This window comes from Apodemus sylvaticus, chromosome 7 (genome assembly GCF_947179515.1).
Source record: "Apodemus sylvaticus chromosome 7, mApoSyl1.1, whole genome shotgun sequence".
NCBI classification, from domain to species: Eukaryota; Metazoa; Chordata; class Mammalia; order Rodentia; family Muridae; genus Apodemus; species Apodemus sylvaticus.
Window position 1 is genome coordinate 42,005,124 of NC_067478.1, and position 13,436 is coordinate 42,018,559.

Sequence of the window (13,436 nt, forward strand, 5' to 3'; positions counted from 1 at the left end):
TAATGAGTTTGAGATCAGCCTAAGACACATGACACCACATCTCAAAAGCAAAACAAATAAAAGAAAGTGCCTTAGAGCCGGAGATACGGGTCTAATATACTCATGGTAAGTTCTTTGATGAAGGGCATCTGAGGCTGCCCAGCATCTTAGTGCTGTTCACAGATACCAGATGCCAGTTATATCCACCAGATTTCTAGAAAAGTGATGGCAGACAGCACAGATGCTGGGGATGTGAAAGCCAGTCTTACCCAGTGCTTTCAGAAGGATATATCCATGAATCAGTGCCTTTTCTGTAAGTGCTGTGTAGGAGTACAGTGATGTTACTGGCATAGCACTTTGCTCCGAGGGAAACTCCTCCTTAGGCAGGCATGTGCAGACACGTCACAGCAGCGTCGTTTATAGAACGAAAAGCTGGCAATCATTTAGATTGATGTGAACAGGCGACTGGACTGAACAAGCTGTCACACATTGCAGCATGTGATATAGCACAGAGCTAGTGCTTCATGCAGTCCCTTGTACATCTAAGACTCAGGATTAAGGAAAACAACACAGAAAGACACCTAACTGCTCATCTTAAGTTATTAATAATAGCACCATAAAAATTGGATGTCATTCAGTATCCATCTTCTCCAAGCAAATTACCCACATATATAGAGCTTAAAAGCAATGCTATACTGTTTGGAGATATAGAGTAGCATTTCAAAAGAATGGAACACATCGTTTTATCCTATTCTTCTTTTTAAAAATTTAGGTTTATTTATTTACCTGTATGCTATGGGTATTTTGAATGCATGTATTTACATATGTACCACATAAGCTCTGGGTGATCAATAAGGTATAAGTGATATTAAAAAGGTAGAACCAACATGTTCCTGGGCTTGTACAACCTCTGCTCCAGCAGCCTGACTAGCCACACAGTGGTGAGCAATGGCCAACCTGTTTTTGTCTTGTGGAGATTCTGACTCTGAACTCCACAATCTCTCCACCCAGCTCACCAGGTTCCCACTGGTGAGTCACTACCACACCAGTCCTGTGCTTCAAATCCCCCACGGCTTTTGTGGAGCACCTCAGGCAAATACACGCTTGGCCACCATACCTTTCTCTTTGAACCCAGATGAGCTGCCAAAAGTAAACACAACACAAATTTAGTTCAGAAACAATGGTAACTCAATATCTGGGTACAACAACTAAAACCTAATCTTGTAAGCCTTATTAAAATTTGATCCTCCTGTGGCAGATCCTTGTGGATTCACCATGATACTAGGAAACTATAGCAGCTACATCTTACCCCTCTGTTGTCCCAGCTCCAAAAGGAAGTCACCCTCTCCCGCTTCCTCTCTTCCTCTGTCCAACCCGGAAGTCCCGCCTACTCACCCAGGGATTGGCTCCTTTATTTATTAGTGGATTGGTTTACAAGAACAGCACCAGGCCCATCTATAACAATAACTCTTGGCTTGCTTGTTTCAACATTTTCATCTGTAGATCAGTGATAACATAATCCTTAGGACTAGATCCTAAACTTAACCTTCATCTGGCCATCTAGCTCTGGAACAACTCTGAACTCATGCATTCTAACTGCTCATGACAGTTTATTTTGTTCCTGTATCTCATCTCCTCCTCTTCACCAACTATTGTCCATTTTGTCTTCTGAACATTTTTCAGACCCATCTGTTTTTCTCTGTCTGTATTCTCATTTCCAGATGGAGAGTTGCGATCCAGCATCCTCCTCCTGAGGAAACCCCCTGCATCTACTCTTGCCTCTCTTCGGTACACTGATCACAATGCCCTAGTGTTGGTGCTCACTGATCACAGAATATTGCTGCTGCATTCACTCCCTTGGGGATCAAGTATGAACTTCTTTAACACAGATTAAAGGCACAACACAATCCAATCCTATTGACTTTCTATTCTTAATTCTTGCTTTGTTTCCTTCTAGATTGTATGATTTTTAGTCATTGTTAATTTACTTCACTTTCTAGAATGTGCCATAGATTTAGTTGATTAAACATGTTTCCTCAGCCTCCGGAATTCTCCTTTCTCTTGGAGCTCTCCCTGCCTCAGGCTTCAGCAGCCTTTTGAGGCCTTTTTGATGGTCTTGTCCTGCTCTGCACCTCGTGCCCTGCATTTCCACAGAGGTGGCACTCAACATGCCACATTGAAATTCTCTGTCACTATGTGTTCTAAGGCAGGGGAAGGAACATGCAGCAGCTGCTTAGAGGACACTTGACAAATAAATAAAGAAAGGCAAGGTTCCTTTAGGGGATCACAGGAAATAGGTAAGTTCTTACTACAGAAAGGGCCCACTTTTAAGAAAGATGATTAAGATTTGCTGTAACATGTTCTCAGTAAGGAAGGAAAACATTGCACTGAATTATGCTATTGAATCCTTAAGAGGAGATACACTGGATTTTTGAAAGTAGATGCGGGAAGAGCACAATGGATAGTTCAATGTAATCTTTATACTCTCTGCTCACACAGAAGCATCAAGAAGTTACAGTATGATATTGTAGAAGGAATGGTAAGACAGTGACAGGGCTGTCTATCTACGCATGAAACAATAGAAGAGCTGCAATTAGAGGCATTTCCTGGTGTGTGTGTAAGAAGTGTACAGGGCTCTTACATACTAGGGTGCATGGGATGTGAAGGGTGCATAGCTGGAGAGAACTCAGATCACCCATGCTAGCATTCAAGACTACTCATAATCTGAAACTGAAAGTTATTACATTTTAATTACTTTTTTTGTATTGGGGAGGAGTGTATTTGTGGCACAGTACATGTATGCAGATCAAAGGATAACTTTGTAAGTATAGGTCCTTTTCCTGCCAGGTGCTGGGATTGAATCAGGTCATCAGGCTTGGTGGCAAGTGCCTTTCTTTGCTGAGCCATGCCTCCAGATCTGTTGTAATCTGAAATCTAACAAGCACTGTTCATCTTCTGATCTTCTTCAACGTGATGTTATTAGCATCTCCTAGTAGTGAGGTCCTCTGGGACCCTCACCTCCGAATTATTCTTTGTTCACTTCTAACTTGAGTCTTCCCCAGGGCCAAACTTGTCTTCCTTGCTTGATGGCTATTTTCCTTAAAGCCTTTACTGGGCTCTCTGTACTATTGATTTTGACTTGGGTTTTTATGGTGCTATGGATTGAATCCAGGACCTGTGCATGCTACCTAAGGAAGTATTTAGCTTCTCTATACTGAGCTGTTCTCAGCCCCATTGATTGCTTTTAATCTAAACCTCTTCTAAGGTTTGCTTTGCTCGTAGGCTTTGTCTATTTAATAAGTCTATTTCCCAGTCAGCATTTTAAAGGAAAAGATTTATATTCCTGTTTGCTGCTAAACTTATAAAGTCTCTTCCTCAATATATTATCACGATGAGTCATTTGAAATAAATTCCCCCTGAGGAATTGATCCTCTGTAGTGAAGTACTGTAGCTCTTGGATACTGTGTAGTTCCATACACATAGCACATCCTAACACTTAATTGTATTCTGTCTTGCAGAAAGAGCATGCATTATCAAGTCAGTTACATGCACCCTCAGTGTTTCAAGATCACAGAAAGACTACTGTTTTCACCAGTATTTGTCTATATATGCCTAGTTATGAGGTGCCTGGTGTGTTGAGTGCATGCGAGTGCCATCTTGCTGGTTTCATGATAAAGTTTTGGATGTAGCTCAGTGTTAGAGTGCTTGCCTAGCACATAAGTTCCCATGGACTGCTGTCAGCCCATGTCTTACCACACTGAGCAGTCTGAGCTCACTAAATGCTCGGTCTTTAGTCATAAGGGACTTTAGTTTCTTCATCTGTAAAATGTAATGACAGTGCCTTCCTTGCTGAATTGCTGAGAGAATTAAATTAGATAATCCCTCTGACATGTGGACCCTTCCATCTGGTGCTTAGTCAGTCCTGGCCACAGCAATGAGTCACTAAAGTAAGGTGGTTTCCAGACTTAACACACCACAGAGAAGCCGAGCTCCAGATTTTTACATGTCAATTTTGGGCTATTTTTTGTTAGCTTTTCAAACTATATATACCCGCTATTTTATGCCAAATTTTGATTATAAAATAGTAGATTCTTTTCACAGTTATATAGAGGTAAGCTGGCTAATTCCTAAGCATTCCATTGGTTCTGATTTCTTAGAATCTAGCCGCTTGAGAACAAAGTATTTCTTCCATGACTTTCTCTTTATTACATGGTGTAAGATAGACACATTGCAAGATGAATTCTGAAAGCCTATTTCTAAATCTCTAGGAGTGATCAGAGCTAACTACCAGGTAGGAAACATCACAAAATTAAAATGAGTGTGTGGCGTCTTCCTGAGGATGAGTCTAAAACAGGCATATGAAAATGATAAGGTGCCCTGTGTACTGATTTACTACCTAGGACTCTTCCCAGATTGCACTGTGGAAACACTGTAGATTTATAGCTTCACTACACCATGTCCTGAACACGAAGGCAAACCACACTGGAGGGACTCCATTTCAACCACAGAGAAACTGTAACAAACCCCAAACCACCAGACCGAATAAGTAGTAGATCCGGGAATAGAGTTGAGAAGGCTCTGATGCCTCCTCACAGACCACAGGCTGCTTCTTCTGAACATAATGACAGAGCATCTGCCGCTGTTATTCCCCAGAATATGACACACCAGGAGGAAGCTGTATGAGGGCCTTGTCCCAGGGACATGCAGCTTTTGGTTTCTGAAGGCTCCTTAGAAACAAGAAAATTGGAAAGTAGCCATCACAACCATTGGGTGGTTGCTGCCCAATATCTGTGTTTGGGGCACTTAGTTGCTACCACAAAGTTAACTTCTCTGCTGACATTTTCAAAAGTGACAATTTATAATTATGGAAGTGCTTCTTTTCAGTTCTTTATAACATTTTTGTAATTTTATGGAGAGCTTCCTCGGAATATGAAAAATGGTACCATAAGTATAAGTGCACTTGTATTGTTCATGATTTGTCTCCACTCTCACAGTTTTCTTTCAACCTTTCCTTCTTTCTGCCCTCAGTAGATTCTACAGCACCAAACAGCTGCCCTAAAGTCTGCTTTTGAAAATCTAATCAGTCAGCTTTACTCTGTCAGGCTGGACGTACTTCTCTGTCATTACTATGTCATCTGACAAATTTGCTTGTATTTATAGGTATTTCACCTATAAATTAAGTGGTAAAGAGCTTTTGTTATTTGGACTATTTTCTTTGTGAAGGACAACTGCTGAAGTTCCTTTAGTAGCTTCATCTAAACTGTCTTGTTTTAGTCTTATTCCTGAAGAATAGTTTTCAAACAGTACTATATAGGATAGCGATGATCTTCTCTTAGTCTTTGAGAACATCATCTCACATTTACTACATTCTTTTGTTACCATTATCTATTTTTGCAACTCTTGATTGTAGAGTACTTATTGTTAGTCAATACACTGAACATACTTAGGATTTCAGACAACCCATGTAACATATCTGTGAGAGATATGGGCAGTACTCTCATCTTTATTGATGGGAAAACACGGGCACAGAAAAGGTGAAGATACATAGTATCTCCATCTGTATAGATGCCAAGATATTATTGTGGGAGTTCTGACTCCAGAGCCTGTGGCCCAGAACCATTATAACAGCCAAATCATAGAAAGAACAAAGGGGTAAGCAGTCATATTCAATAGTAAAGTTATTTGAGAGCAGTATTGTTGAAAGCAAGGATGTATTTTTTTTTTATGGGTAGACATATTAGCAGACTAATCATTACTATTCTGTTGTCATGGTTATTCCTAATCTTGTGTATCTGTCCATATTTGTAAGATGAAAATCATTGTGGTAGTCCATAGTGTGGTTGTGAAAAGTAATTGTATGCCTTATGTCTTAGTGGCAAAACACATTTGCTCTTATTAGCAGTTGTATAGCGAAACAGAAAAACAAGAGCTGACTCTCCTCTGTATCACATGGTGTGTAAGGATGGAGTACTAAATAAGTGGTATTAATATAGTTGGGCAAATAATGTAGAAAATAGATACTGTCATTATTAGAATTGTATGGTCTAAACCCATGATGCTGTTATAAGAAAGTTTGGATTATAAATTAATGCACATGCAAAGGCTATCATAGGCATATTATCCAAAGGTGAATCCATATATAAAAAGTTAAAGTCATCTTACTAAAACCATGAAATTTCTGTGGTAAAATCAACAGAACTACCATTCTAGTTTCATTTCTGTTGCTGTGAGAAAACAAAACAAAACAATAACTGTTTGCCATAATCAGCTTGGGAGAGGAAAGGGTTATTTGGCTCACTGTTCCGGGTCATGGTCCATCATTGAGAGAAGTCAAGGCAGAAATTCAAGGCAGGCCTACTTGATATTCCACACAGCATTGTCTTTGACCAAGTAACTTATTCCACAGCCAGAGAAACACAAAAGGAGCTATTGAGGATGCTGGCTGCTGGCTCACAGAGCATCTTATACCGAGCTAGCTTTTGTATACAGTTCATACCACTGCCTAGAGCTTTTACTGCCCACAGTGAGCTGGGCTGTCCTACATCACTTAACAGTCAAGACATCCCCCACAGACATGCTCACAGACCACTAATCCAAGCAATTCCTCAATTGAGAGTCTTCTCTCAGATCGTCTTAGACTGTGTCAGGTTGACAATTAAAGCTGTGCAGGACAAGCACCATCTAAGGGAACTGCGGCATAGCGTAGAAGATTAAGAAAGCTGTTTGCAGAGTCTATGATAAAAAGCGTGGTCCTGAAAAGATTAAGTCTTCCTATTAAGATAATAAATGAAAGGACAACAACAAGAAAAATGAATCAAAGAACATCCTGTTTTCAAAAAAGAATTAAAAAATGACCAGGATATGGAAAGATCCAAAGAAACAGAAAACAATGTTAAGTTTCATTAGTAATTGAAAATTACCTCCCGTCTCCTACCACAGCAGCTATTGAAGAGCAGCAGCCAGCTTGTTGTAACATCCTTTGGCCAGGGTCTTAACAAGGCCACTGGTGACCAAGACTCTGTCCCGGTGAAGTACAGCCACTGTAGCAGGCAGCTCACCAAACACGCCAGATGAGTGTGGGATTAGAGAATTACTCCAGCTCTCCAAGCTTTTGAGTACGTGGGTGAAGAAGTAAATACATCCTCCCAGGAGGAATCAACAGGAGCCCATTGGTATCCTGGCTGCCGTGAGGAAACTCAATCTCAGAAAGTACTGAGTCCTTCTCCCCTGTGTACAACAAAATCCATATAGAGGAAGGGAGGGAGGAAACATTGATTTAATCTCAATTTCACCTGTGAAATGTTAATGTAATTTTAATTAGTAGATAATTAAGGACAAATACATGATAATTGTATGAGTAAATATAATGGAATGATGGACTTAGATCTGTGTTAGTTATGGTGGTAGGAAGAAGTGAAGTTGGAGAGAGCTCTGACAGACTTCATCTCCATTGTGAAATTGGGGAGTGGGGTCTACAGCTGTCCTCAAGGCTGAAAGAAGTAGAACGAGGAACAGAGTTTAGTATTCTGTAGTGACCATGTTGACACTGTGAGGATGAAAGACGTTGTAGCTCTGGTTGTGTTTCCATGTGAGGAGGTTTTAAAATCACCAGGTTCCAAGAATTCTTGCAGTCAGGAGTGAGCCATGGAGGAGGCATTAAAGCTACTATATAGAGACATAAATCTGATGGAGTAAGGTCCAGAGAGACTAGACTAAGGAAGGAAAGCTATTTCTCTCTTTAATGAGGTGAAAAGCCTGGTAAGGGATTGAGCACTTGTAGACAAGGAGAGCATCAGGTTGTGGAAGCTGTTTTATCTGAATGTTTATATAGAACTAAACCCCAATATGAAACTCTGAAGAAGAGGGGCCTTTTGAGGGTGAGCCATCGTGATTGGGATTAGTGCCTGTCTTAGTTAGGGTTTCACTGCTGTGAACAGACACCATGGCCAATGCAAGTTTTATAAAAGACAACATTTAATTGGGGTTGACTTACAGGTTCAGAGGTTCAGTCCATTGTCATCAAGACAGAAACATGGCAGCATCCAGGCAGATATGATGCAGGAGGAGTTGAGAGTTCTACATCTTCAGCTGAAGGCTGCTAGTGGAAGACTGAATTCCAGGCAACTAGGGTGAGGGTTCTAAGCCCACACCCATAGTGACACACCTACTCCAACAAGGCCACACCTCCTAATAGGGTTGTTCTCCTGGACTAATCATATACAAACCCATCACAGTGCCCATCTGAAAGAGGCTGAAGGGAAGGCACATGCTTGCTGCCTCTGCCATGTAAGCGCTCAGCAAAGAGATGCTGCCTGTTGGGACATGGCCTCCCCAGAGAGTATCTACAGCCACCTTGCCCTTGAACCCAGGTCTCCAGAACTGAGCTGTAGACTGCTCTGTTTCTATGTGACCCTAGGCAAGACATTTTTCTTTAACAGTATAGCATGACTAAGAATAAGACTTTTGGGTTTGCGTTAATGTCCACACAAACATAGAAATAAATGGGAAGTCTGTGATGCTGGCAAGGCCTTATGGCTGGATTTATCTGCTATCTTGGTAGAGTATGGGAGTATTCAGAGTCAGAAACAGCAAATGGATCAGGGAGTCCAGAGAGTTATCCCATAAACAGATAACTCCTTTGTCGTGCATAGGTAGAGTGGAACAGCTGAGTTAGGGGTCAGAAGGCTCAGACTCACACACTCTGCACTACTGGCCATTAGTGAGTTTGACATTTTCCCAACGGGGTTTTTTCTTTCCACCTTTCATTTGATTCACTTCTACTTTGCCTTGATTTATAAACCCCGTGTCTCAGCTTTCAAAGTAATAGACAATTAAGCTTCATTAGTTTGTCTGTTGACTTCTAAGTGTAGCTAGAAGCACTGTTTTCTGAATAACTGCAATCCTTTGTTTATACATGGCCTTTATATTACATTTTTCATACCTTTCATTTAGCCCAGAAGATTCTGTTTCTACTGAGTTTTAAATTCCTTGAGGGTATAGATCATATTTTGGTCTGAGTTTTTGTCATTTGGCATCATTCCATAGTACCAATCCAGTCCTGTTTTGTGGTAAGCATGCTGTCAGTCCTTGCTGATAATGTGTTAAACATTTATGCTAAGCATCCTGACAGGACTATAAAAAGAAATTGGTGTGTCTTTTTATGTGAGCTACTTTTAAATGTCTACTTAAAATGTTATTTCATTAATGTCTAAAATGCCTGTTTTTTACCTCACAGATATGGCATGAATTGCCTTATTCAGTTTGAAGATTTTGCCAATCTGAATGCATTTCGTCTCCTGAACAAGTATCGAAACAAGTATTGCACATTTAACGATGATATTCAAGGTAATCAGATTGCACTCTATATGGATCGAGAAGAACATGATACTCCAGTCAACGAGAGAGCAATGCAATGACCTGTGTGAGCAAAGGCAGCAAGGGGCACAGGGAGGATGTCGGAAAGACCGTGTCACAGAGTGATTTAGACGTGCAGGACACGCGGAGCTCGGCACGCAGCTCCAGGTGGTTTGAGGGCAGTGCATGGGGTGTCCATAACCCTCCACATACATCAGAAAAGGAGGAGAAAGTTAACGCCTCAGTGTTCACCCCAGGGGACTATTATAAAAAATAAACCAAAATACCATAAATATGAATAAACTGAAGGACTGAGGTTGCAGGTGGGTAAGGATTTTGGGGTGAAGCGTCATGGGGGGAGCACAGAGCTGAGAAGGTGCATGTTAGGGGTGTGACAGACTATAGACAGTACACCCTCTGTCAAGTCAAAAATCAGTTATTTTCACAACTTTGGGACTCCAGTAACTTTCAAAACTAATTTTCTGTTTTAAAAGTAGTATAATCTCTGGAAAGCTGTTGTCAAGATAGTGAGAAAATTTATGTGTTAAATACCATCCATATTAAACAAATAATTTCCCCCATTAGATATAAATTCTGTTGGTAACAAAAATAAAGAATTAAAGCTGAAATAATTAGCAACATTTTATTATTTTTTAGAATTTTATAGAATTATATCCTATGTATATAAAAAGCACATATTTAGACACTTAACAAACATATGAAAAATATCTTAAATTAGTTCACTGTTTTTTTATTCAAATCCTGTAGATACTAGCTTTCTGTTAAAAACCAGGATTTATATAGAATGATTTTAGTCATAATTCTGGTTCCCTTTCACATTTGAGAAAGCTGTTCACTGTTTTTTTTTTTATTCAAATCCTGTAGATTCTAGGTTTTTGTTAAAAACCAGGATTTATATAGGATAATTTTAGTCATAATTCTGGTTCCCTTTCACATTTGAGAAAGCATCGTAGACTGTACAGGATTACACATGAGCTCCTAGAAATCTGATAAAAATCTCCAGCTATTATGGCATAATAAAGAAGGAAATCCGTGAAAACAGACTTCTTGTTGTTTAAGGTGTAAATGCATATTCGTCTTAGCCACAGTCGCTAAGCCTCACTCCGGGGAGTGCTGGAGCTCTGGTTTTTGAGTCAGGGTCTCAGTGTGTCCTGTTGGCTGAGATCACATGGGCCATCAGGCTGGCATATGAATAGTCTGCTATATTCTAGTTGATATTTTAGGCGCGTGCTTTGGCCATGGATCTTTGTGTAAGCTGCTTGTGGTTTTCTCTGCAAGCTCTGGTTTTCCATCCCACTCTGCCCCCCTCCTTCAACATAGGCCTTATATAAAAGCCTTATAAGGGAACCTATTTCATTAGGTTGTATTTTACCACTAGATGCAGGGCAAACACAGGGAGGGAGCTGCTTAGCTCCGTCTCACTGCTGTGAATGCTTTCCGCTTGTCTTAGTCTGCAGCACGCAGCCCTGTCACTCGTGCTGGCCTGAACACTGCTGTTGCCCTGGCCTGACCTGCTGATCCCTTCCCACAGCATTGGCTGTTCGCCTCTTCTCTCTGACTGGCACACGACAGAACTTCAGGTCTTTTCTTCTTGCTTTAGTACTCTTATAGGTCATATTCCATATCGTGACAGTCATCTTTCAGGCTTATTTCTGCATTTGAGATTTCTTTGAACTCCAGGACACCATGTTCATCTGTATATTAACAGCTCTTAGATATCTCAACGTTACCTCATTCTGAAACCATTCCAGAGCCAACCCATCTCCTCCCAGCCCCGCCTTCTCCCTGTGCTCTCTTCTCAGTGAACTTCAGCCAAGTGCTTCCCACACTAAGTAACCCTGATGTCATGTTGTAAAAACTGGTGTCTTCCATTGGTGTAGTTATGTGCTGCTGATGTTTTCTAAGAAGTCTGTCCTGTGCTCTTGCTTCTTCATGGTGCATAGCTCTTGGACAGTCAGTTTACAGATAGTTACAGATTTCTTGGAATCAAGTATTTAGGGGATTTCAGAAGGAAATCCAGAATTTCCAGGTATTAAGTGTCCATGTGAGCTATAGAAAGGAAGTATGGTTTTAATACGTGCCAGCCCTAACTCTAGGGAACCCTGAATAATGACAGAGTGGCTTTAATGCACACAGGGCAGGCTAATATCCTAAGTCACTCATCATTTTGAGGTGGTTTCTATATCCTCCTCCAGTGACTTGTGGAATAAGCCTTCCAAGGGCCGGGGTCCTGTGTAAGGGTAGACACTTGTCTAGCACATATAATGCCTGGAGTTCACTCCCAGGATTAAAAATAACACAACAACAAACCTACATCTCTTTCCCCTACAGTACTTTTTAACTTTGCATTTTTGTGGTAACCACAGAAATATGTATAACAGTGTTAAGATCAATATTATATGATTGAGAATTGTCATTCATAATGAACAAGAACCAGTGTTAAGTTTAGGAAGGCTAAATCACAAAACCAGGAATTTGAGTGTAATAGTTTCTGTTGATCAGGACTGTTACTTAAGACTGAGGCTGGGATACATCAGGCGTGAAGCCGACAAATCAAGCTGAGGTCCAGAGAAATGTGAGGGGTGCTGACGATGCTGGAGAACACCCGGGCTTGCCTGCGTGGAGGCAGTAAAATTGCTGGGTTTCCACCCTCTGCCTGTACACATAATGCTTACCTATTTCCTCACAGGAATTTCCAAATAATACCACCCCCAGAAGGGAAAATACAGGTTTGAGAAAAATGCATCCAGTCCCTTAGAGAAAGCCTATGGGAATCCTCCAGTTTTGACTAGAAATGAGGAAACCACCCTGAGTGTCTCCACTTCAGAGTGGTTCCTGTGACAGCGTTTCTCCACATCTTTGTCTTATTTTTTGAACCCTATTTTTCCCCATTATGCCATGGGTGCTGTCAGTGAACACAATTATCTAACTATTTCAGCCTTGCAATGTATGTAAGTGCTTGCATCCTGTCCTTGAAGGGACTATCGTCTCTTCCTTCTTTTGAAACAGATGTGTTATTTAATGATACTATTAGTGAAAAGTATTTGATTAAAGAATAATGTAACTAATTCTACCAGTAATATAAAATAATCTTAAGTGACATTGGGCTAGCTTTAATGTCATTTTACACTTTAGGCCATCTCCTCAGAGTGTTTCCTGACCATTTGCCTTTCTCTTCCTCTGCGGAGGTTCTAGTCTGCTCTGTCTGCTAGCAGTTGCTTTCTCAGATTATTCTTTGTGTTAAAAAGAAGCTTGTGGGCTAGAGAGATGACTCAGCAGTGATGAGCACTGACTGCTCTTCCAGAGGTCCTGAGTTCAAGTCCCAGCACCCACATGGTGACTCACAACCATCTGTAATGGAATCCGATTGCCCTCTTCTGGTGTGTCTGAAGACACAGTGTATGCATAAATCAATAAATCTTCCTCCATATAGAGTAAATAAATTTCACTTCATTTTTTTTTCAGTATAGTATTCTTCCCTATCTCCCACTATGCCTGATCCAAATTTCTGCTCGCTTGTTTGATTTTAAATCTGTTTTCCTATTGCTTTACTGCAGTTTGTAGGGGAAACTACACTAGTTGTGCGCTCTTTCTCCCACTTGCTAACGGGAGCCATCCCTGCCTTTGTGTCTTGCACATGCTTTGGCAGGCCTGTGTCCCCAAGGCTGTGGCCATCTCAAGCGCTCTGCACTGCTGTGAACAGGTGGTGCGTGCTCTAACCTTCAGCTCGACCTGTGTAAATTCACCCACTTCCTCAGCACTTCTTGTGGCATCTGATCTTTTAATAGAACGTGAGGATTTATTTCATTAAAAATTGATCTCATTAGTTCTGTAAAGTCATTTTTAGTTCTAATTTAACAATTACTAGATTTAAGAAATTACTACGCCAGCGTATCAGTAGAGGTCTGATATTATTGCTGTTGTTTTGAGATAGGCTGGCCTTGAGCTTTTGATTATCTAGCCATAAACTAAGAGTATCATGCCCAGAGTTGAGGTCATTCTTTGGCAGAAGATTAGAGAGATTTATAACCACAGCAGAGGCACAGTACAATGCTTAACTTCTGTAGATGTCAAAGACGTAT

At 40.8% G+C, this 13,436-nt stretch overlaps 1 protein-coding gene across 1 annotated transcript in view; it reads left to right on the forward strand.

The window, feature by feature from the left end:
* Positions 1-13,436, forward strand: part of Me1 (malic enzyme 1) — a 116,479-nt gene that overhangs the window by 68,614 nt on the left and 34,429 nt on the right. The window contains exon 7 of the mRNA XM_052187704.1: positions 9,215-9,324. Coding sequence (XP_052043664.1) covers positions 9,215-9,324 — 110 coding nt within the window. The remainder of the gene's footprint in view (positions 1-9,214; positions 9,325-13,436) is intronic.